The following is a 24017-nucleotide window of genomic DNA, read 5'->3' as shown; positions in this document are numbered from 1 at the left end:
TTTTACTTGACTTAAATAACCTCTGCTAATGAACTGCAAGGAAAAAAAGCTTATTAACAGTCCATTTTAATCTGTCATAAATTAAATATGTTTGCTAACCTTTCAGACAATCCATTCTCCTGTGAGAGGACTCTGATCATGTACAAACATGTAATCACAGAGCTAATGTGGACAGATGCCTCCAGAAATACTGCATCGGAAGCACATTTTACTTGCAACAGATGACATTCATTAATACAGCATGAGCGAGCTTAAATTGCAGATGATGCTTTGATTTCTTTCACTTGAATTAGATTTTATTTTCATTGAAATAATGTCTGTTAAAGGACCAGTGAACATGATTTCCTAAATTAGATTCAGATTGGATGCACTGTACCTAGGCAGTTTTACATGCTGTATTGCACAAGTCTCTCTCTTGTCTATTTATTTTTTAAGGTGCATACACACAGAATGATTTTTTGAACGATTATCATTAACGATATAGTTAATCGTTGAAATAATCATTCACTTTCTGAGCTAAAACGATGAACTATTATCGTTCATGCGCGTTCACGTTTGTAGTTTACAGTTCAGTCAGACTGACCAACTCAACGATTTTCATTAAGGGACTATGCAAAAATTGTTTGTAGTTCAAAAAAATCATTCATTACACTTTAAAAAATCTAACAGATAATCTGACAGATAATCGTTTATAAAATCATTCAGAAAATCATTCAGAAGATCGTTGGTAACAAAATCGCTGTGTGTGTATGCAGCTTTAGAAATAAGCAAAAAGTTCAAAAGAAAATATTTGTACAAATCCACAATTGGCTGCTGAATTTTGCACATTTTGGGGCTGATTGGGTGTCGGACGCAGAATAACTGTCGTTCAGGCAGCCGCGGAGGCCAGATTTACTATCTCCATTTTATGCCCGCCATTTTAACTGTCATCATTAATATCGGCACTTGCATCAGGCAATTGCTAGGGACAAGAGATGCTACAAAAAACTGGCTCCTTTTCTCCATACATAACACTCAGATTCACACAGAGCTTTTAAATGCCCATGACACTGACAGATGTCAGGGTGGTTATGTGCGATAGCTTTACCACTAAATGTAAATTTTCTTCTGTGCACGTGCTGTATGCAAAACTCACCACTGGCATCTGTGAAGAGAGATCCTTGCCACTCGGAATCAGCTCCTTTGCCAGTAAAATTTGGCAATAAGTGTTCCTTATCCTGCTATAGTGAAACATTTGTGCACATGTAGATTACTTTTTGAGAAGCAAACAGCATTTCAGCTGCAGTAAAACAATAAGGGGATTTTCCTCAACAATTCATGTATTCCTTATTGTTGTTGTTAAAAGTGCTAATTAAGGCATTTCTAATGATAGATGAAAATAACATGCTCCATCTCTTCTTGCAACTAAATCCTTCTTTGAATTTCAATCACATTGTTTTATACAAAAAAACTAACATAGGTTTCCTGAACAAATTGCATAATACAATGATTTCATTGTGTGAGGCAAACAAGTCCGGCAAAACACAGGGAAAGCATGAGTGGAACAAGAGCAGCTTCACTGTAATGAGACAATGTGGTAACCTGCTCCTTATTAATGAATGTTACAGGGATTGTAATGTAATCATATTAAACAGAACATGGCTCTTTCTGTTCCCAGTGAGCCTGGTTAGTAGGCGAGATGGAGTGAGCCCTGCCAGCAATGAACACATCAGGCACCCTGTATCATAAAATATGAGAAAATTTGTAGTTTATATGAAAATACAGTCATGGAGATAAACGTATTAGGGACCAGTGATACAGATGGATTCATAGAAAAGATATGGCTATAAACAAACTAGAATCACTGCAACAGTTTGCTGAGCAGAAGACCAAAATGTCCCCTCGCTTGGTCCCATGTGGTGCAACCTTCGTGCCTTTTCCAGGACTTGAAACATCACTGTTTGACACTGGACAGAGGTAAAGATGATAATATTGCTTGTCAAACCTATTTATAAAACAAGGAGGAACATCTTTTCTAAGTAAATCTAACATTTTAAGTGATTTCTAATTTGAGAGAACATTGATAAATATTGTTTTATTATGCAAAACTAATAGAACATTAAATGGCAGATAGATAGATAGATAGATAGATAGATAGATAGATAGATAGATAGATAGATAGATAGATAGATAGATAGTGTAAGATTAGTTCAGTTATCCAGGTCACCTGTTATAAACACTAAAACACTTTTATGTATGTGCACAAAAAAAGTATTGTTACTGATCATGTACTGAAAATAAAAAATGTTTTATATATTTTTGTTGGGCTAGTATTTTCTGCTGATCGGAGGATTTGTACAGCAGGTTGTTTAAAATGCCTGAGGGAAATAGATATCCCTTATGATTTCACTACTCCCCCGCTGCTGCCATAAATATTGCAGTATTTTACAAAATACAGTATATCTATGTTTTTTTAAACTCTTTTATACAGCATTTTAAATTATACATTTGTACTGTGTGCAAGTGAAGTAATGATTTTGAACCTTCCTTATACAATTTTGGCAGCTAACAATTTAATGGGAATTTTTTATAGTATATTCTGGAAAAATATTTTTCTGTATATTTGAGCATCCACTATATGGATTTGAAATAGAAGAAATTCAAGGCAACTTATAAATTAGGATGATATACATACAATACAGTAGGTGTGTTCATTTGTCTGTATTTAGAATTGACAGGAGGATATTTTATATTGTAACTGTAGTCCAGAAATTATTAATGAATTACTTAAGTGTATTTAAAATAATACTAAGCTATTACTTGCATAAATATGTCAGAATGATGCATACTTGTTCATGCACAAGTCTGTGCTAAACTTCTATTACAAAATAAAAATGTTTCAATAATTGCCCAGGGATTAAGTTTCAATTTATGCATACTAAAGGGTTTTAAATATGTGAGAGCATAGAAGTCAACTTGACCCAGTCCAACTAGCTTATATTTCTCTGCTTGCATAACATTGATTCTTTCTCCTGGAATAACTTATAATAAATTAATCAATTAAAGTCTTAATTTTAAAAATAAATAAATAACTGAGCCAAGAATTATTCAAGTAAAAAATTATTGCGAAGTTCAGAGGCAGAAAGCCATCTTCTATTTGAAATGGGTCAGTTTGAGGTAACTCAGGTTATGTGACGGAACTTTGCAATGGATAGAAGAAGTTAGTTATGGTGCATGGGGTAATGCATGGGTTGCCAAACTCGGTCCTCAAAGCACCCCAATGATTCAGGTTTTCAGAATATCCATGCTTGTGCATAGATAATATAAGCAAACTGACTGAGGTACTAATTAAGTCACCTGTGCTTAAGTATGGATATCCTGAAAACCTGGGATGTTAAAATCCCTTGAGGGCAGAGTTTGGGAACAACTGGTATAATATATAAATGCAGGAGAGGCAGGATTTATTGCTGGTAGGTGAAACTTATGACATATGAATAAAAGTCATATTGAGAGCTGTAACTATTTTCAGAAAAGCATACAAGCAAGGAGATTCCTTAGGAAAGCATGGAGATGATGGAAGCTGGCTCCTAGGGCTGGCCTCCTCTTCATTTATAAAGAGGTTGAATTTCTCTATATATATTAAGAGACTGTGTTGGGGAAAAAACATATTTTGTGCAGTTTTTGTAAACAATGTCATGCCAGAATGATAGTCATATGTATGCAAGCTAGTATGATACATTTAATAAAAATAATAATAATAATAATATTAATAATATACAATGAGTAAAAATGCTAAGCAATGTTTATCCCTTAAACCCAAAAGTCCACTACTCAATTTTCCACTATATATAGTATACAGTATGAAATGAAGCAGCTACACTTATACAGATTTAGCAAGCATCATACTATCTATTACTGATTCTGAATCTGCTGCCATTGTATAGCCCAGGAAGTATGATTAACCATACAAAGGGGTTGATTCTAAGTTGGATGCAGCTGCATCTATTGGCGGTCACGTGTTTATTACATTATGCAAATGCTGTTACAGAGCCCTTCCTTATGTAAATATGTGCAAGGCCCATGGCAGGTGCAATTTCTCTGTCCAAGTATGGCCTCCTATGTGAGTGGTTGAGCATCTGTGTACATTATTACTTAACTGTAACCCTACTCAGCCACAATACTCCCATAACACACCCATAAGACATACTACATCTGTGTGTGTGGTAAGCAACCTTCCAGTCACTGCCCAAATGACTACTACAGTTTCTAGACATTTCTGAGACTGTGCGTCTTCTGTGCACATGCTATCTGGATGCGACATATACGCATGTGCAGAAGACAAAATCGCTCCACTGCGTCTGACATCAGCAGTGCCTTCTACTTAGAATCAGGTCCATAATGTGTATTAAATAACAAACTATTCGAAAATGTTTCTTGCAAACCTATACAGATACAGTATATGTTTAAAACTAATTCCTGTGTGGTTAAAGCCACAGCCCAGCATCTCTAGTACACTTTGAGTGGTGTTTTGCGGCGTCTGCAATGCAAATAAGACACAAATTTTATAGAAACAGATGGTCTGCTACACCTCTCGGAACGGCTCAGTTATACCGGGTGTATAGATGCTAGTGGGTATATTTACTAAAGTGAGAGATTTTTTAAGTGGAGACAGTGGAGTACCTGCCTCTGATGACACCCGATGTGGATAGGGCTAGGCAAGCTTGTAGTGTGTACAACAATCCCATGCACCGACAAAGAGGGGCATGACCTCGTGGGTATGGGCAAGACCTTTCGGGTAGGGGCATGGCCTTTCAGCCCAAACCCCCGTTTAAGTAACTCCAGGGTTCCTGGAGCGGAGATGCTGGATGAGTGACACCCGGGTGCGGCCTGCACCCCCCTTGTGACTCCAATGAGTGCAGATGTTACCCATAGCAACCAATTAGATTCCACTTAACATTTACTGTTGTAATATCCCCCAGGTACTTATGCATCTAGGTGTGTCACAGTGTGAGTATGCACAGTAGTTATGTTTCTTTTTACCTGGTAGCTGAGTTCGGGTTCCCGATTTGAGGTTCGATTAGGCTACTTTGGAGAGGTAAGGAATACAGGTCGTGTCCAATGATAGTTCAGGGAGCAGTCTCAAGTTCCGGCTGATTTAGTGGAACCAGTGGGTATAGTATATCAATAACTCAATAATTTATAGATTAAAGGTGCATTACTGTAAATTAAAATCACATTACAAGCAAATATTTTTCACTCAATAAACAACTTTAAGGACAAAAAAATGTTTTATTGTACAGGAACTGTGGGACCCAACATCGTCTGTGACGGTTAATTAGACACAATTATTTGACCAGGTTACATGACATCAATATGCTAATACACACTTATGAACAACTTACCAACAATGCGCCTATACTCAAGTATTCACTTCAGTTGTCAGGTTAATTTGTGGACACACTTGACATATGTGAATACATGAAGATGACTGAATAACTCAATACTCTTACTTAATTCTGTGACTCAAGAAAATAATATAATCAGTAAATCAACATTAACTCATAGCATGTCCATGTACCTGTGCACAGGTTTGGAGTCCCTCTTTAGTGTGTACCGATATGGATATATATGCATATATATTTAATTTTAAATGTGTCACCATAGTGTGGGTAAGTTCCTGTCCTGGCAGTGGTCACGCTGAGTGGAGAAGGCTATTCCTGAGACATGGTGTATTAACTGTGTATAATTCCACTACTTTGGGGCGATACGCTATTCTTTGAATCCAAGAGGTGATCTATCACAGCTGTTATGCAGAGTAAGGCTCAGTACAATTATCCAACATGCAGTCCTAGTTTTGGCTGCTAGGTGATGGTATCCTCCACACTTTTCTTACATCACTCTTTCTAGCACAATTTTAGAGCACCGTCCTTCATAAACATGGAGTCACTCCTGGCCAGTTATCACACTGTCTGTCCTCAACTGTATAAATATATATATATATATATATATATATACATAAGATGCAATGCCATTGAAAGAGAGTTTGTATGTTTTAGCTTCCCTGCCACTGCTGGGTTTACTGTGTTCATGTGAATTATTACAGGTTTCTCCTGCTGGTCCTACTCCAAAAGATCACTGATCTGTAGGGTGTCACAGGCAGACAAGGGTTGTACTGGAGTTGGTCTATTCCTTTACTAAGGTTGGGTGCTGGGACTTAGCAGAAGAATATTACTCGCTGATAATGAGCTACCCTGTGCCTTAGAGTAAAATGAGAGCTTCCCACACTCCAGAACAATTCAACTGAGGTGTGTGTAAGAGATGAATGAATAGTGTCCCTTCTTACTTGTATGGGATTTTCCTTGGAAGCATGCCAACCCACCTCCCAGGGTTGTCACAGGCTGCTGAAAACACTGTGCTGGCTCTGTATTCATTTCTTCCCCTCTCAGGGCTCTCTCTTGCTGCAATGCCCCTAGTCCTCCATATATAGGCAGCAGGGTGTCACTGGGGATGGGGAAGCTTTACTCTGGCTGCACTGCCTGTTTCCTCTCAATGGGGGATTTCCCTCCTGTGTCTGCCCAGGTCTCTGCAATAGCACTGAAGAAATCAGCACACTTCAGTCTGCAGCCTGTTTTTCTTGCTGCTGGGATCACTGCTGCTCTCACTGCACAGAACAGACCAGCAATGGATGATTTTCCCAGTCTGCCTCAGCATTCTCCTTCCTGTCTCTGCTGCTGCTCCATCCAATAAGGTGAGGAGTGCTGGCTGTTCCCTCATTTACACCTCCCCCTGCTGCAGCCAAGTTTTCAAAGAGGAGGGGGGAGGAAGACTAGGTTGAGGGCTTTGTGCTTATGTGCCTGTCAGTGCAGGTTCACACCACTCATATTTTAGTGGCACAGGGAAGGCTATGTGAGTTCTCCCAGGCTATAGGATAATATATCTATTTTTTAATGTATATACTGTGGGCTGTCATGCACCCTGTAATTTCTGAGGATACCACACTGTAACTAGCACCTTCTAGATGATAATAGCTAGAATCTGACTGGTTGCTAAGGGAAACATCTCCCCTTCTAAAAACTCTCACTTTAGTAAATTTTACCCCTAGGTGTATGAGGACACAACTGTAACTAATCATATATTATGTGGTTTAACATTGTAAATATATGAGATGGCAGCAAGAAGTGCAGGTCTAAATAATAGAGGCTGATTAAATAAATGATTACAGTTAATTATTTTTAAATTAATAAATCAGCAGCATTCTTGCTCGAAGAGAAATTTCAGTTAATACAGACAAAACACATGACTGAATAACTGCAAATAATCTAAACAAATAAATGAGTAAAGTGTCCCTCCAGTGCTAGAAAGTAAAGACGAGTGTCTACTCTTAACAAGGATACAATGAGCACAATACTTTAATACTTTACACGCACCCCCAGGTTGTGTTGTTTTTAGGCGCATGACTCATGGTGGGGGCAGCACAAACCTGGTTACTTGCCCAATGCTCCAGGAGCTCCTGGGCAGCGCCCAGCCTCTCTCAGCAGCATCATTCATTACCACTCCTTGATGACACCATCTGAGCATTTGACACCAAAATATCAGAGCAGCTCTGCTATTTTGGTGTCACTCCCTAGGATAGTGTCACACGGTGCAGCAAGCAACCCCCCCACCCAAATGTCACCACTGCTCACATCCTTACAAACTTTTTTGTCTGCAACATTCTTTTGAGTGAGGGCAAAAGGACCCTAAAACACATACACCAATGTATCCACTGATACACACTTTGCAGTTTCTTATAGTCAGGCAAAACCAGAACCCAAAGAGTAATAACTAGGTCTGACACTGGTGTTTTTTGCAGCTGCTGCCTTTTATTTTTTCAATGTTTTATCATTAGCATCACAGTATTTGGCATTTGTTAGATGTTAATTATATCCAGCATACCTCCCAACATGACCCATCCCAGGAGGGACAATATGCTCTGCTCTTGGACTTCCCTCTTAATTTATGATTGCCGTCACTTGTGTTTTTTTATAAACTAACTAGTTCAACATAGGCGATGGCAATCATAAATTAAGAGGGAAGTCCAGGAACAGAGCATTTTGTGTATACTAGTCAGTGTCCTGCTTCCTCCTATAAGGAAAGGCGCACAGCTTCTGTGTTACTTGCATTTGCGGTCATGCTGATGTCTCTCTGGTGCCAAACGTGAATCATTTCAGCTTATTTACCTTGCACTATGTACCAGACTGGTGGCAAAATATTAGTTTTACAGTTTACAGTTGTTTCCTGATTGTTTGTTGCTGATGTCTTGTGTATGTATTACTTATTTGGATTTACTATAGCAAGGTAGAGGACTTTGGATATAATAAAAACATACAATATATGACAAACACAGTCATATATAAAATGGATAAAACATTGAAAAGATGATACAATGGCAGTATGGACAAGGCAGGATCAAACTTAAAGTACAATTGATTGAAGTTGCCAAATCTGGCAAGTTGACATTTTGTCCACGGGTTATATAAATATTTTTGGGGAAGGGGGCCTGGACTACACACCCTAGCTCTTTCTAATGGGATGTGCTACCTAGCTGAGACTAAATACCACAACATAGAAAAAAAGAAAGAGACCAGATGCATCATAAATTAATAATTATACATCATATACAAGGTTTTTGGCATAAATTTGGCCAAAATTATGAGCTTTGTCACCAATGTCAAGGTAACCTCATCAGGTAAGTCTAACACTATGGGGGTTCATGTCTGGGGCATGGGCATCCCCAAGGTATTCCCACCAAACCACCCCAGGGCACCACAAAAAATAAAATAAAAAATAGCAGTGAAGTGTTGAAGTGTTAGATAAGTGAAAGTGGCTGCTTAGTGTTGAAAGTGTTAGAAAAATAAAAAATAAATGTGTGAAAATGTAACATAAATAAAAAACAAACATAGGATGATATAAAGTGTTAAAAATAAGTGTTAAGTGGTGATGCACCAAAGAATCAGGCCCTCTATTTAGTTAATTTACCCCCTAGGGACACATTCTACAGCTATTTATATGAAAAAAATCATTTATCAAACATCATATATTTTTAAACTTTAATTATGCCTCTATCATAAACCCAATGTCTATAACTTTTCACCAGAATCGGTATGTAATGCCGCCGGATGTGTTGACGGTGGACTCAATACCGATGCTGGAAGCCCGAACCATCAGGATCCTGACCCTAACCCTCCCTTAGTGGTGCCTAACCCTAACCTCCCCCCGGTGATGCCTAACTCTAACCCTCCCTTCCTGCACCCTAAACCTAACCTTCCCAGGTAGGGGGCCTAAGCCTAACATCCCCCCAGTGGCACCTAACCCTAACGCCCATTCACCTAGCCTAACCTTAACCCTCCCCAGGGGGGTTCCTAACCTTAAGTCCCCCCGGTGGTGCCTAAAAATAATCCCCCCTCCCCCTCCACATCTAGCAGCTAACAGCTAACAGTCCCTGCTTACCTTAATTTGGGATGCCAGGCATCAGGATTTCAGCTACTAGCTAAAGATAAGTGTATTTAGACGCCTATCTTTAGTACAGAGGCGGGCTTCCCACGTCGGGATTCCAATGTTCGGCATTCCGGATGCTGGAAAATGAACTGCATCCCCTTTTCACCAGTAGGTGACATTTTGCTGAAAAAGTGCAATATGAATAATGACAGATTTTTAAAGATAACCTGTATATACACATTTGAGAGCAGTCATTTTTAAGTTCTACCTAGTTACAATAGAATTCATACAAGGTTTAATAAATAATGGTAACTGATTATCAATTAGAAATTTAAACTTAGGGGTTCAGAGTTTAATTGAGTCCTGGTTCGGAATCACTTTGGGGTTCTTCCAAGTACAATGGAGTCCTTACTTGGGATTTCTTGCAATTCGTAACTCAGATCTAAAAACTGGATCTCACATATTTTGTATTGCATTTAAGTCCCTTTCTCATGATATCAGGTGCTGTGAGGTGGTCAAAATTGACTGGAAATAAATGTTATTGATGTTAATAATACTATAGGAACAAAAACAGGTTATATGATTTTAGCTGATTTTAGCTGTTTTTATCAATTTGTAAAAAAAATCAAAAACAAAACACTTAAGGGTGGTTTTGGCAAAACCAAAACATGGGGTCCATGCACATCTCTATTATCAATGGTAAAAAAAAAGTCTCACATCCTCAATAACATAGTCCAAATATTTTTCTTTGAGTTAAATGAGGCAACAGTCAATGAAACCATCATGGGAAGTTCTAATGTAATTAGACACATTTTGAATGATACATGGCTCTAATGAAATCACAATTTAATGTGAAGAAACCTGTAAGGCTGCAGAGTACTATAAAGCTGAAGAAAGGTTTTGTTTTATCCTGTAACCTCTTCAGCTTTTGACAATCGACAGGAAAGACAAGAGAGTCATTTTCATTCTATATTAGTTCTGTCTGTATCAGAAGAACATTGAGAGCTGTTATCATCTTTTTTACTGTATGTATTTGTTTTGTTTGTTTTTATCAAAATAATTGTGCTGGATTGCTTTATCTGCTGGGGAATCCTTCTAAGGAATTGGCAAAAGGATAGTGACAGACTTGCTGGGAACTGTTTGTATAATGTGCGACTTGTGATGCTTAATATTGACTCTCATCTGAAAATATCACCTGCTGGAAATATCAAACTATATTTATTAGTTCATATAATGACATCATTGACTTCATGTTTTTATCTCTTCAAAAGAGGCACTGTGTGTCACATGACTGGCATTCATACTGCCCGTAATGCAATTTAAAGATTTTTACAATTTAGTAGAGTGGTTTGTACTTTCTGAAGTCGAATTTGACACACTCCAGAACATTTATTTTAATCTGAGAGATTCATAAATATAATTTTTAGATTTCTACTAAGTTATAATTTTAGTGAACAGATTGATTTTATTACTGTTACATCATTTTAAGGTCAGCTCTTATTTTAATTAATGAAAATTGGTAAATTCATTGAAAGTTATATTTATGTATTTATACATAGGTGCATATTCACAGTATTCATCATACAGTACTGATCTGTGTTCTGAAACACTGGATAATATATTGCGCTCCTTCATTTTATATTTTTGTCAAAATATTGATGTACTATTATACTCTGAGTAGATGCATTTTTGTACTTTGGGTCACAAGATCAAAGTGCTACTGAAGTTTTTATGGAATATGTTATGGGTTTTTGTCTTCCTTGGAGCCCTTAATGTTTTTTTCTTTCAACATTTTGAATAACTGACTGGAAACTAAAAAAACTAAACATTGCTTGTGTGACTGAACTGCTACAATTGACAAAAAGGAAAAGAGAATAATTAAGGTTATTTAAATATTAATTCGTTTTAGGAAGTCCATAAAAATTATGTTATTAAATATCACATAAATACAAATCAGCTTCTTTACCAATGAGCCACCCATTATCTAATCTTATTTAATATTAAATATAATTTTCATAAATGTACTGTTCATTAATGGAAAATGTACTTTTCAGTTTTAATGCGAAGTTCATCTCAGTACAAGGTAGTGTGAATCCTTATAGTTTTCATTATGATTTTATATTTTTGATACAGTAGCTTTGGCTATTGAAAATAATACAATAATCTGGGGACAGGGGGGTCCAAAATCCAATCAGTGAGCATGAAACTATGAAACTCACTCAGAGGCCATTGGAGATTTCGGAGGATGCACCCTAATGATCCAGCCAAGGGGTCCAAATTGCAGAGAATTTATAAGAAGAATTGGAGACTGCACAGGAGATATACTCCATTTTGTAAACAAACCAAACCTTCTCAACAATGGAGCCAAAGGTGGGTCTGGTAATTTCCAAGCAGAGTGTATCTTACAACATGTTGCATTTAAAATATGCCAAATCAGGCACTGAGTGTGTTTTTATATGTCAGAGATAGTCCGAGGCAAGATAGAGTAAGAAGGGCCATCGGGGATATAGATCTAGATTATACATGATATAAGATGATGTAACTTATTTCCAGAGTGGCATTATTTTTGGAGAATCACAGAAAATGTGTACCAGAGCCCTCCCATCCACAGTTATGCCAGAAAATAGGCAATATGTCAGGGAAGATTTTGTTGACTGTGGACCAGATACCTTCAGAGAAATATGTTTGCCTTCATGGATGCATATACAGGAAGAAGTAGTGTCCACATTGGAGTAAATATGGCTGCAAGTATTAGACGCAATGGTCTCACTCAGGCATTTTTCGCAAGAGAATTCTTGGGAATCATTTCCAGGTGAGTGAACCATCAATAACAGATGGTAGATGGAAAACTACATCCCTTTCTAAAGGAATTTGAGCCAGCAGAAAGATTCCAGGGTGGTACATTTTGGGGCGGCCACTGATGTCCATGTATAGTGTAAAAAAGTGGCAGCACAGACAGTGTAATGGTTAGCATTACTGCCTCACAGCACTGAGGTCATGGGTTAAATTCCCACCACGGCCCTACCTGTGCAGAGTTTGTATATTCTGCCTGTGCTGGTGTGGGTTTCCTCCGGGTACTCCGGTTTCCTCCCACACTCCAAAAATATACTGGTAGGTTAATTGGCTCCCAACACAAACTAACCCTAGTGTGCATGTGTGTGCGCATGTGATAGCGAATATAGATTGTAAGCTCCACTGGGGCAGGGACTGATGTGAATGGCCAAATATTCTCTGTAAAGTGCTGCAGAATATGTGTGCGCTATATAAATAACTGGTAATAAATAATAAGTAAAATAAATAAATCTGTTTAAATTGGAAGAAACATATGATAATAATCTAGTATCTCTCCTGGACATTGTTAAAGGAAGGAAAGCTTCATAGGGGGGATAATCAAGAATATGTCCTTGGTAAATCCATAGAGAAAATTGAGAATAGTCAAAGCCGGGAGGGAATGCAGGGTTATCCCATAGTAGCACCATGTATTTAGGATCAAAGATAATGTTATATTCTCTAGTTTATCTGTTCCACAGTCTAAGCGAGAAGGCTACCGTGGGGACTTGTCAGAATTCTGGGTTCCTATTACGTGTGAGAAATACATAGAGCAGTGGAGACAAAACTGTTTTCATTTAAAATAATTTAATGGAGACCCAGAGTCTAGTGTCATGTGGAGAGTGCCAAAACACAGATTGAGTGAGATGAGTGGCATAATAATATTTTTGTAAATACCAAATGTTTTGGCACCACCTAGAGTCACTTCAGATCAACACTATTAGATTTCAATAATAGCTGAAAAAAATTAAAATAAATAATCATATACAGTATAAATCTATCTATCTATCTATCTATCTATATATATATATATATATATATATATATTCTAGGGATGTGCAGGTTCGGTTCTACTCGGTTCCGTTCGTTTTTTTTTACCGAATCTTATTGGGTTTCAGCTGTCACGAGTTTTGGATAGCCAATAAGATTCGGTAAAAAAAAACGAACGGAACCGAGTAGAATCGAGCCTGCACATCCCTATTATATTCACACCTAATTGCTGTCGTGTAACCAAGTAAGTCACCTTGAAAATCTCAAATATAGTAAAGAATGGAATAATGGCTCAAGGTGTCTGTTACCTTTGAACTAATAAAAAATGTAGATCATAGAATTGTGAGAATTTTTAAATAAATGTACATTTGTATTTAATATATATTGCAATATTCACATAAAAAGCATACTAAAACAGGATGCTGTTATTACCTCCTATAAATACAATTTATATTCATAAGTATCAAAAGTCTTGTAGAAAAAGTATGTGGAGTAGCACAGTTCACCAGATATTATTTGGAAACAGTTAAGCTATGTAACTGAAAGGATTAGCACTTAAATATATATTTATATATATATATATATATATATATATATATATATTTACCAATATCACTATAGTTCAGTGAGAGATGTGGGAAGCAGTCTCAGTGGGGTTAGAATAATCTTGAATCTGTGCAGTTCCTTGCTTTTAAGAGTCTCCCAAGTGTGGCGTTGAGTTGGCCAGTAGAGGGCCTTGAAGTGACCGGATCTGCTGTATGTTGGTAAAAGTATATCCTTCCAGCATTAAAATAAATCCAATTGTAAGTTTAGGGAGCACTGGCGTATAAAGCCAACGCATTTCTCTGTCTACTGACAGCTTCCTCAGAGACAATATTCTCATATTGCTAATCCTTTCAGTTACTTTAGGATGTAATAACAGCAACCTGTTTTAGTATGATTTTTTATGTGAATATTGCAATTTATATTAAATACAAATGTAATTTCATCTAAAAATTCACATTGTTTATTAGTTTAAAGTTAACAAGCACCTTGCTCCGTTTTTCCATTCTTTGTTATAAAAATATTATTAAAGTTTAAGAATACTTAGGCTCCCTCTTTGGCATATTTGAAAAGATAGCAAAGTCTCACTCTTGGCCTTCCCACCCATATGAATTTAGAAAAGGGCTGTTATAGGGAAAGAGGGTTTAAGAGGAGGCCTCTTTTGGGAGTGCTTAAAAAGTTTACAGCAGTCTCGGCAGTGCATTCATTTTAATTGTGTTTGCTCAGCTTGTCCATGTAATGAACAAATAGTTCTTTTTGTGAAGATCAGCAAATATCATTTTACTGTAAATAGCAGCAGGAACTTACCTGCATATAATTGCTTATAATGTCTGGTCAAGGAGACACCCACATATTTTTTTTTGTAGAATCTTTTTATTGAAAGATTTTCAAATAACAATATACATTTAGATATTTAGAGAAAAGGTGTATTCCTCTGTATAAAACTTTACATATATAACAATATATGTAAAGCTAATATTATAATCAAAGAACTTAGTAAGTAGAATTCTATTAAATTTACTTCAGTATAGTAGGACTATATATTAGCTAGTTAGTCTGGAGAAAGAAGGAAGAGCAAGACAAGACAAGACAAGATGATAAAACAGAAGGGAAAGTGGAACATGGGAGAGAACAAATATCCACCTTTATCATGAATACAGTTGCAGATAATGTGGTCATACAGAGAACATAGGCATTGAGCATTACATCTTGACACTATCTTAAGGATAACAGCAAAATAAGGAATCAAGTTAATATCATTCAAGAATACAATAAAAAGGCGGAAAGTCACATTTCTAACAATAATCGTCTATGTAGGAACCAATCCGTGGAGTGGAATATATTAACTATGTGGTCTTGTTTCTGGGGCAGTAAAGTGTCTATATACATACCCCATTTATTATAGAATTTGATTACTCCATTTTTCAATGTCTGGGTTAGCAGACCGCCTGTCAAAGTGGTGGATTTGGAGAATTTTTTGCTGAACCATGGTAATGGAGGGGGATTAAGAGAGTGTCCAGTGTTTTAGGATTACTATCTTGGCTATAGTAAGGAAAATTGTTAGGAGAGGAATCAGACGTCTTTTCATCTGTCCAAGATTCCAGTTTTTGAAATTTGTGCAGAGACATGCTAATTTGTCTTAATTTAAGTTTAATGAGAAACAGCAGTTTAAATAAAACAGCACTTTTAACCAGAATTTTCTGACCTTGTAACAGTCCCAGAAACAATGCAAGAAATGAGCATTACATATATGACATTTTATACATTGACTAGATTCTGAGGTGACCATGTGTTTTCACTGTGCAGAGGCTACATAAGCTCTGTACATAACTCGAACGTGAACCTCGTGTAAGTAGGAGGATTGAAAAGTGCGTAAAGTGCTGTCATAATGTAAAAATTAGTCTTCAGATGTGGGAGCAAATGCAGATTCTTGATTCCAGAAGGCACTTGTTTTGTCCCATATAAGTGTTGAAGAAAGGTTCACTAGGGTGGAATATAATAATTTTGTCTTATAGGGAAACATAGAGATATGTTTAAATAGTGAGACTAAATGGTCTAATAATACTTGGGGGGGTAGAGCCAGAGGATGAAAATGGTGCCCCTTATAACACATTATGCCCAACATTAATGTCCCTTATAACACATTATGCCACAGTAATGCCTCTTAAAACACATTATGACACAGTAATGCCCATTATACAGTAAATTAAGCCACAGTAAGGTCTCCTTTACATTATGCCACAGTAAGGCCTCCTTTACATTTATGCCACAGTAAGGCCCCTTACACTTTTTGCCACAGTAAGGCCTCTTTTACATTAAGCCACAGTAAGGCCCCATCTCCCTTCTCTTACCTGCCAGGACCATGTGGTGGGTGAGCTCGGGATGGTGTGGGACAGGGCTGCCACATGCTGGGGAACTTTCAGTACTGCCATTATTGTAATGTGGCTCTGCTTATGAACAAATTGGAGCTCACAGATCGGCAGCCTCTGCTGATTGGCTGCCAGCCGTGAGCACTGATTGACTTGCGACCTGCACCAGATTAGTCTGACGGTGTCTCTGTGCCTCTCAAGGCCGGGATGCATCTCCAAACCCACAAGAGCAGCAAGCTAGCCCGCCAGTAGCGTCTCCCCTGCACCCCCTCAAGTCTGACACCAGGGTCACATGCCCCATTAGCTCCCCCCCCCCAGAGCTGTGGCCCTGGTAGAGCTTGGTGGAGTGTTTGAACATAATGTCTCATTTGCAAGTACTGTACATAAAGAAATCCTGTTTAGGGATACAATAAGTCTTTTTCAGACTAGAAAAGGTCATCACTATTCCTGCCGGATCAAACATGTTAAAGATGTTATTGAGACCTTTTTCAGACCAGATTTTAAATCTGTTGTTAAATAGAGAAGGAAGGAAGCAGGATTGCCCCATAGGAGGATAAGAGGAGAGTTAAGGTGGTTCCTATCAAGTTTATTAATTATGGATACCCATGCGTAGTATGTGTCCCGGAAATTTACATTACTTAAAATATGTTGTGGTATGTTCCCAGATTTAGGGGTAAATTTACTAAGGGTCGAGTTTGTGTGAGTTTAGGCATTTTTTTCATCTCGGAAATTTACTAAACACAATTTCGAGTGAGTTTGAAGTGAGTTCTCATTTTTCACTGTTAAAACTCATGTGAGATTGCAAACTCGAAAAAACTCACCATCGGCCAAAATCGGAAGTACTTTAGATGAAAAAGATGCAAGTCGCAAATTTACTAAGATTCGAGTTTCCAATCTCATGTGAGATTGTAGAAAACTCACTGTGAAATAGAAGTTTTAAACACTCACCTCCTGAGCTGCGAGTTTGGCTGAAACATACACAAATCATTGTGATTTGTGTATGTTTTTTTTTAACTTGTTTAAGTAGGGTTAATTATTTTTTTAAAAATGATTCGAGGTACCCCCAAAAGACTAACCAGTCCCGGACTTGCCAGCCTGTCCTGGTACCTAATATTATGGGGAACAAAATGAGTAGGGTTCCACCGTAAATTAGGTACCAGCACCAGGCTGCAGGGCCAGTCCTGGTTATAATTATAGCGGTAAAGAATTTATGTAAGGGTACCCCTATAATTAAAACCAGCACTGGAGCCTTTCTAGCGGGGGGCTGATGCCACAGCCAGAGGTGCCCTTTCATCGAGCCCCCCAGCCGCAGCATCAACCCTGAACGCTAGTCAGCCCAGGCCAGGGATCCCGTTGGGAGTTGGGGGCCCCTCCAATAAAGGGGTCCCCCTCTCCAGGGCACTCCTGGCCTAGGCTGATAGCCTGGGGCTATCCCTGCCATCCCTGATAGTGTAGGTGTAGTGTTAAAAATTGAATTAACAACATTGTCTTTACAGTAAAACTGCAGGTCCCAGCAAGCCTCCCCCGCATGCTGGTACTTGGAGAATGACAAGTACCAGCATGCGGGGCATTAAGGGGCACTGGTACATGTAGTTCACCTGTAATGAAATGTGTAAAAAAACACACACTGTGAAAATAAAGTTTCAATTGCTGTAACACTGTAAGTTGCATTTATTTTAGATAGGGATCTTGTTAGAGGTAATACCTCTGATTTGTCAACATTTATTTTGTATCTAGAGAAGGAACCAAATGAGTCTAACAGATGCATGATTGCAGGGATAGTGGTAAATGGATTTGATACAAAAAGCAGCATGTCACCTGCAATAAAGCGACCTTAAGTGTGATATCCCCCACCACTATGCCTGTTATGGGAGAGTGCGAGCGAATAGCAATGGCTAGGGGTTCTATCGCTATGGCAGAAAAGAGAGGTGATAAAGGGCAGCCTTGTCTGGTGCCCTTTTGTATGGAGAATGGGGTAGATTTGTAGCCATTACAGATTACATGGGATTGAGCTCCATGGTACAGCATTTGAATTATATTGATGAAGTGTTGTGGGAATCTAAATCTGTGTAAAGTATGGAATAAATGTGGCCATAACATCAGTTCAAACGCCTTTTCAGCATCGAGAGATATAATGAAGTTAAAATCAGGGTTTGGGGAGTGTTGGAGATGTAGTTTTGTTCCCAGAACTCTTGTAGCATTCACTACTGAATGGCATCCGCAGATAAATCTGATTGATGTTGGGTAAAAGGAGCTTGTGCCTGTCAGATAATAACTTTGTTTAGACCTTATAATCCAAATTCAAAAATGATATAGGCCTGTACGAACCTGGTAATGACAAATCACAAACTGGTGTAGGTAAAACTTTTATGGTAGCCATATTGTAGTACAACGGGAGGGATTTAGAGACAATGATATGGTTATAAACTGAGACCAAAGTATCGCTTATGCGAGGTAATAGGATTTTATAAAATTCAACCCCGGGACAATCAGGACCAGGAACTTTAGCAGATTTAAGATTCTTAATTGTTTTAATAACTTTTGCAGAGGATATTGGAGAAATGAGTGACTGAGCGGCATCTGAAGATAGTTGTGGATATGTGATATTTTGATGGAATATTCCCTAGGTCAGGAAGAGAGGGTGGATGAGAATATAAAGTTTCACAAAAACTGTGCATCATATTAGTGATTTGGGAATTAGATGTGGTGAATGAACCATCTGCATTTTTGAAAGGGCTAACTAACATGGGGGTTTGTGTCTCTTTATGGTTAACCTAGAACAGGTAGCGGTCACCCATATCTTGTAGAAAGTTGTCAAAGCACATATTTTTTTGATTAGATATTTGTGTTTGTTAGTGGGGGAAGGGCATGACTTGTAGTTTTGAAAAGCTGATTGCATTTTAATGTATCAGGAGGCATATTTCCTGTGCATGGAAGAAACAGGAGATTATAGCTCCACGGATGACCGTTTTGGCTGTTTGCCAAAAAAGAGGGGGCTAGAGGTGGCATGAGAAGAATTATTATTTTTATATTCTTTCCACACTGATTCTACACAGGATTTAAATTTAGTAGAGTGGGCTAAGTGTGAGGCGAATCTCCAGGAGGAATAGGAGCCCTTCTTGGTGACAATAAGGCTATTAGTTCTATTGCTATACCAGAGACCCTAGGGAATAAAAAATTAGACATGAGTATATAGTCTATCCTAAACAAAGAATTATAAGCCGCAGAGTGGCATGTGATTTCCTTGTCAGTGGGATGAAGTGTTCTCCATACCAGTACATCCACTAAATTTAACCTTGAAGAAAACAAGGGGAGGCCTAATTTAGGAATGTTATTACTTCATGTAGTGCAGTGTGATTTGTCTAAGATGGGGGAAGACACCAAATTGAAGTCTCCAAAAACAATTAGAGGGAGATCTATAGAAGGGTTCAGTTTGGATAAAAGCATCTGAAAAAAGCATATGAACTTCCAGCTACTTGATCAAGAGTGTGAAGCAGGGTTCAGCTACAGTAGATATGGCAGAATGTGGTGTCTGGTGTCAGTTCAACGTGGAGGAGGGGAGGGATCAGCGATGTCTTGAGCGCAGAACTGTTCTTCCTCTTGGAGGTATGCTTGTGCATTGTCAGGATTGGTGAAATCAACATGTGAGTCACCTTGGATTATGCGAAGCCTGGCAGGATAGATTAGGGCGAATTTTCTTTTTTCCTTGACAAGGAGAGAACAAATGGGAGAGAAGGATTTTCTGGCTCTTGTTAGATCTACTGAAAAATTTTCGAAGAGATACAGCCTCTTTCCTTCCCAAAGAATAGATTTTGTTTTACAAGACACAGTCCAGAACGCCAATTTATGTTCATAATTCATGCAGCGAAACAGCTTTACACGTGGATGGTTGTCAGTGGGTCTTGGGGTGGGACCGACTCTGTGAGCACGTTCTATTATTAAATCACAACATTCCTCCTCAATTCCCAGTAAAGATTGAAGTGTGTTGCGCACAAACTGAAATAGGGAGCGGCCCTTGATGCTTTCAGATAAGCCGACTAACCTAATATTGTTCCTGCAGGACCTATTTTCAAGGTCATCGACCTTTTTCCAGAGCTGTTAGATATCTTTCTTTAAATTCTGAATTGTATATTGTGTATCAGATAGATCATGGCAGTTTGAACCTACGTGGTTTTCATTATCTGCAACTCATTATCTGTGTATCAGGTGCTGTATTTGTGTAGTGATGTCTGCCACTGCATGGCTTAACAGAGGGGCCATCGTGGATTGAATGGCCTCCACTACCTAACCATATGATACAGGAGTGTCAGGATCACGGCATACCTGTGGTAGGTCCGCGTTAGCAGAGCCCGCTGTGGCCTTCTTTTAAATCCGGGGTGGCTGCCTGTGATTCAGCGTCCGGCACTATATTGGTGTCAGCGCGGTATTTTTGTTGATGCTGCTGCTGGGTTTGCTGGGAGGATTGACTGGTCACAAAACCTGTCCATGGTGTGGGGTGAGTGCCCTGCAAGTAGCAGGAACAGATGGGTACTGTAATGGAGACCGATAGTCGGTCTTGTCTGTTAATTATAGCCGGCGGTGTAAGGGAGCAGCACGGAGCTCACCTCTACTCCATGCAGCCGGGACCAGAAGTCGAGACACCCACATATTTAAAATAACTTTTTTTTGCCACCTGAATTTAAAGGCAGAGGACAACTGTGTCTTTAGAGGTTTTGGGAGATTAATATCTAACACCTTTTTTAACAGTTAAGAGGACGTTGTCTGCGTACAATGCGATCTTGTGCTTGAGTAAACTGACCTCGTTCCCAGTAATCTCAGAGTTACCCCATATTGTAATATCAATGGTCTCTATCATTAACACAAATATAAGTACTTAAATAAGGCATCACTGTTGAGTACCATTGTTCATATCAAAAGGCACGGAGAAGCCATTAATTAAGACTGCTGCTGTGGGATGTGGATAAAGTGCATTTATAACCCTGAGGAAATAAAAACATCAATGCCAAAGTGGGAAAAAGCTTTACGCATAAAAGGCCAAAAGCCATCATAGTGTATGGAATGCTTTGTAGTTGGGTATATGGATCAGATCAATTGTTCTACAAATGTTGTCTATGGCTTGCTGTCCAGGGATGAGACCCACCTGATTCATGTGGACCTGAGATGTGATAAGCCTTTTTTACCAAAAACAGGTATTTGAAGGAGCAGAACACCCACATAGTGTCTGCCTTTGGTGCATTTTACAAGATATTTGGGAAAGAATAGTTCAGGGATGTTGGAGGGCTGGATCATGCAACAGTTAACAGCCCTTTAGAAAGGTAAGGGCAAAAGAATGTTCAGCCCCAGGATAGGTAATTGTTAGGCATATCTCATCTGAAACATAAACTAAAACTCTTGGGTCTGGTTGAGGGGGGCAGAAATACAATTAAAGGTGGACTCCATGTGAGCTTTTAGAAGTAAATTACAACATAAACCATAGGAAATAGAAAAAATCACAAAATGCACAAAGTTCTGTCAATACATAGGGCCGGAGTCGCAGTACAGAGGATCCCTAGATGCATTTATGCTTGAGAACACTCAGGGGATGGTCTTTTCCAATAACAAAGTAGAGGATTGTGGAAATTCACAAGAAAAGAGTCCCTAGTGCTTAATATTCATACTGTGGTCTGTAGTGTTTATGTTGTACAGTATGTTTTGCATCAAACGTGAAAGACAAATGAAAGGGGAAACCCTAATGGTATTTCACCTTCTAGTTGTGTAAAATTTGTTACAGAGATCATCTTGTGATGTTTCTTCAGGGTTCTGGGAGCTAAGTCTTGAAAGATAAGGATATTTACTCCTTTGATTGGGATGGAAGACACATTCTGACATGCAGCTTGAATCAGTGTTTTTTTAAATAATTATTTTTATTGATATTTGAAGGAAAAGAGTACACAGTAAAGTGGGCAAATATAATACTGCAACAAGAAAACATCAAGAACAAAAACTATGGTAGCAGGATGCATAGAAGACAAAAAAACAACAATATGCATACAGACAATTAAAGCCCAAATAAGATATACATTATAACAGAGGGCCCCACGATGAATCAGGGGCTGACTGGATCTAAGTAATAGACATACAGGGGGCCAAAACTATATTAGTATAATCAATGTATAAAAATGAGTTAGCAAAAATGAAGGAAGTATTAAGGAAGTGAAAAGACAAAGGAACATACAAAAGAAAAAGGAGAAAACATTAGCAGAGACCAGGAAGAGGTAAGGATTGAAGATGATACTACAGGAACCATACCTTGTGAAAGACACAGTATAATTTTGAAAACTCAAGATGTATTCCACTGAGGCTACAAAATGAACATGAGCACAAGGGTTGTTAATTAGGGTGCTACCAGAGATTTCACATTTTTGACAAAGATTTTGCCGCTTTACAAATATGGACCATTAATTTGTCTTGACACTTGCTAATGGACCAGATTGGGCACTCAAAAGTGCTAAAGAAGCATCTTGTGGCAGAGACATGCCTGTGACCTGTGATAACATGTTCCACACAATCCCAATAGGACTCTAAAACTGGGCAAGACCACCATGTATGGAGGAACATTCTCTCTTATCCCCGTTGTCTCCAACAGGAGTTTGGTGCTGATAGAAATAGGATGAAAAGCTTAGACAGCACCTTATAGCAAATTTCCCGTATGGCTACTTTAATGGAAGCTTTAGCAATTCTAGCCCTAATGGTGGACCATCCTTTGTCATTAATAGGGGTTGATCTATCCACCTCCCAAGCTTTTTCATGAGGTTCTCAGTCAGAGGAAGTAGGGGCCATAATAGAGTGATATACAGTACTGTAGGGCGGAGATGTTGTCTTTCATGCCCACCAAGTATATTCAATAGCATTCAAAGAGAGTCAGCATCTGAAGATGACAGGAAGGAATTTGAGAGTTAATAAAACTGACAATCTACAAGTATTGGAAGTATTATGAGGAGGGGAGTGAGCAATGAGTTTAAAGGTCAGCAAATGATGTTGGAGCAAATTTACCCTTCAAATGCCTCAGCTTTTTGATCTATATCTCCTGCCAAAAAAAGGCCATAAAGTCATTACTCCCTGGGGGAAATACGAAGCTTGTCCCATACCTTGAGAGTGAATCGCACAGTTGGGATTGCACAAGCCAAAGCTGGTCTAAGTTGTCCAGGAAGCGTAATGTTTCCATCTAACCTTCCCTCCTGAAGCATAGCATTTTTCTAAATCCACCCATCTCCTACAGCCTGGGTTGGAATGACATGAAATTATATGGTTAAATTGTGCTGCATGGTAATAGAAATGAAGAACTGGGAGACCAAGGCCCCCTGCAGGCACTGGTTTAGCTAAGATGGATCTACGGACACAAGGTCTACCATTTGCGCAGATGAAATGGGTACAAATGGTCTGCATGGAGTTCAAAGCCGAAATCAGGATGGGCAAGGACTGGATCAGATACAGTAGCTGAGGGAGGAGGTTTATTTTTATGTAATTTCATCTGCTGAACATGCCAAACCATTGCATTAGGGCACCAAATAAATGGAAATTTAGTAATAAGTGATGATTATACTTCTGAAGGAACGCAATGAGCCATAGATTTAGACAAAGCTATTAATTTTTAATCCAGAGAGGGAGAGGGAGCCATATGTCTTTAATTTTGAATGAAGTTTAGGAAAAGACACTAAAAGTGTTGGTCAAAGTGAGAAGGATATCATCCACTAAAAGACATAACTTATAATGAGTCCTCAAAAACTTTGATGCCCTTGATGTACGGATTAGCTCTAATTCTAGCTACCAATGGCACGAAGCAGAGACCAA

The 24017-nt window shown here is 38.5% G+C and overlaps 1 protein-coding gene across 2 annotated transcripts in view; it reads left to right on the top strand.

Moving 5' to 3' along the window:
- Positions 1-24017, top strand: part of LOC148517309 (potassium channel subfamily T member 2) — a 1089312-nt gene that overhangs the window by 164254 nt on the left and 901041 nt on the right. Inside the window, exon 2 of one of the 2 annotated variants that reach the window (XM_088478861.1) lies at positions 2685-2700. The exons of the other annotated variant lie outside the window; for it this stretch is intronic. Within the exon in view, the coding sequence (XP_088334987.1) occupies positions 2685-2700 (16 nt within the window). The remainder of the gene's footprint in view (positions 1-2684; positions 2701-24017) is intronic. 2 annotated transcript variants of the gene reach the window in all.

This window comes from Taudactylus pleione, unplaced genomic scaffold, assembly GCF_031769625.1.
Source record: "Taudactylus pleione unplaced genomic scaffold, aTauple2 ptg000223l, whole genome shotgun sequence".
Lineage (NCBI taxonomy): Eukaryota > Metazoa > Chordata > Amphibia > Anura > Myobatrachidae > Taudactylus > Taudactylus pleione.
Note: the sequence above shows the minus strand (reverse complement) of the source record. Positions and strands in the feature narration are given on the sequence as shown.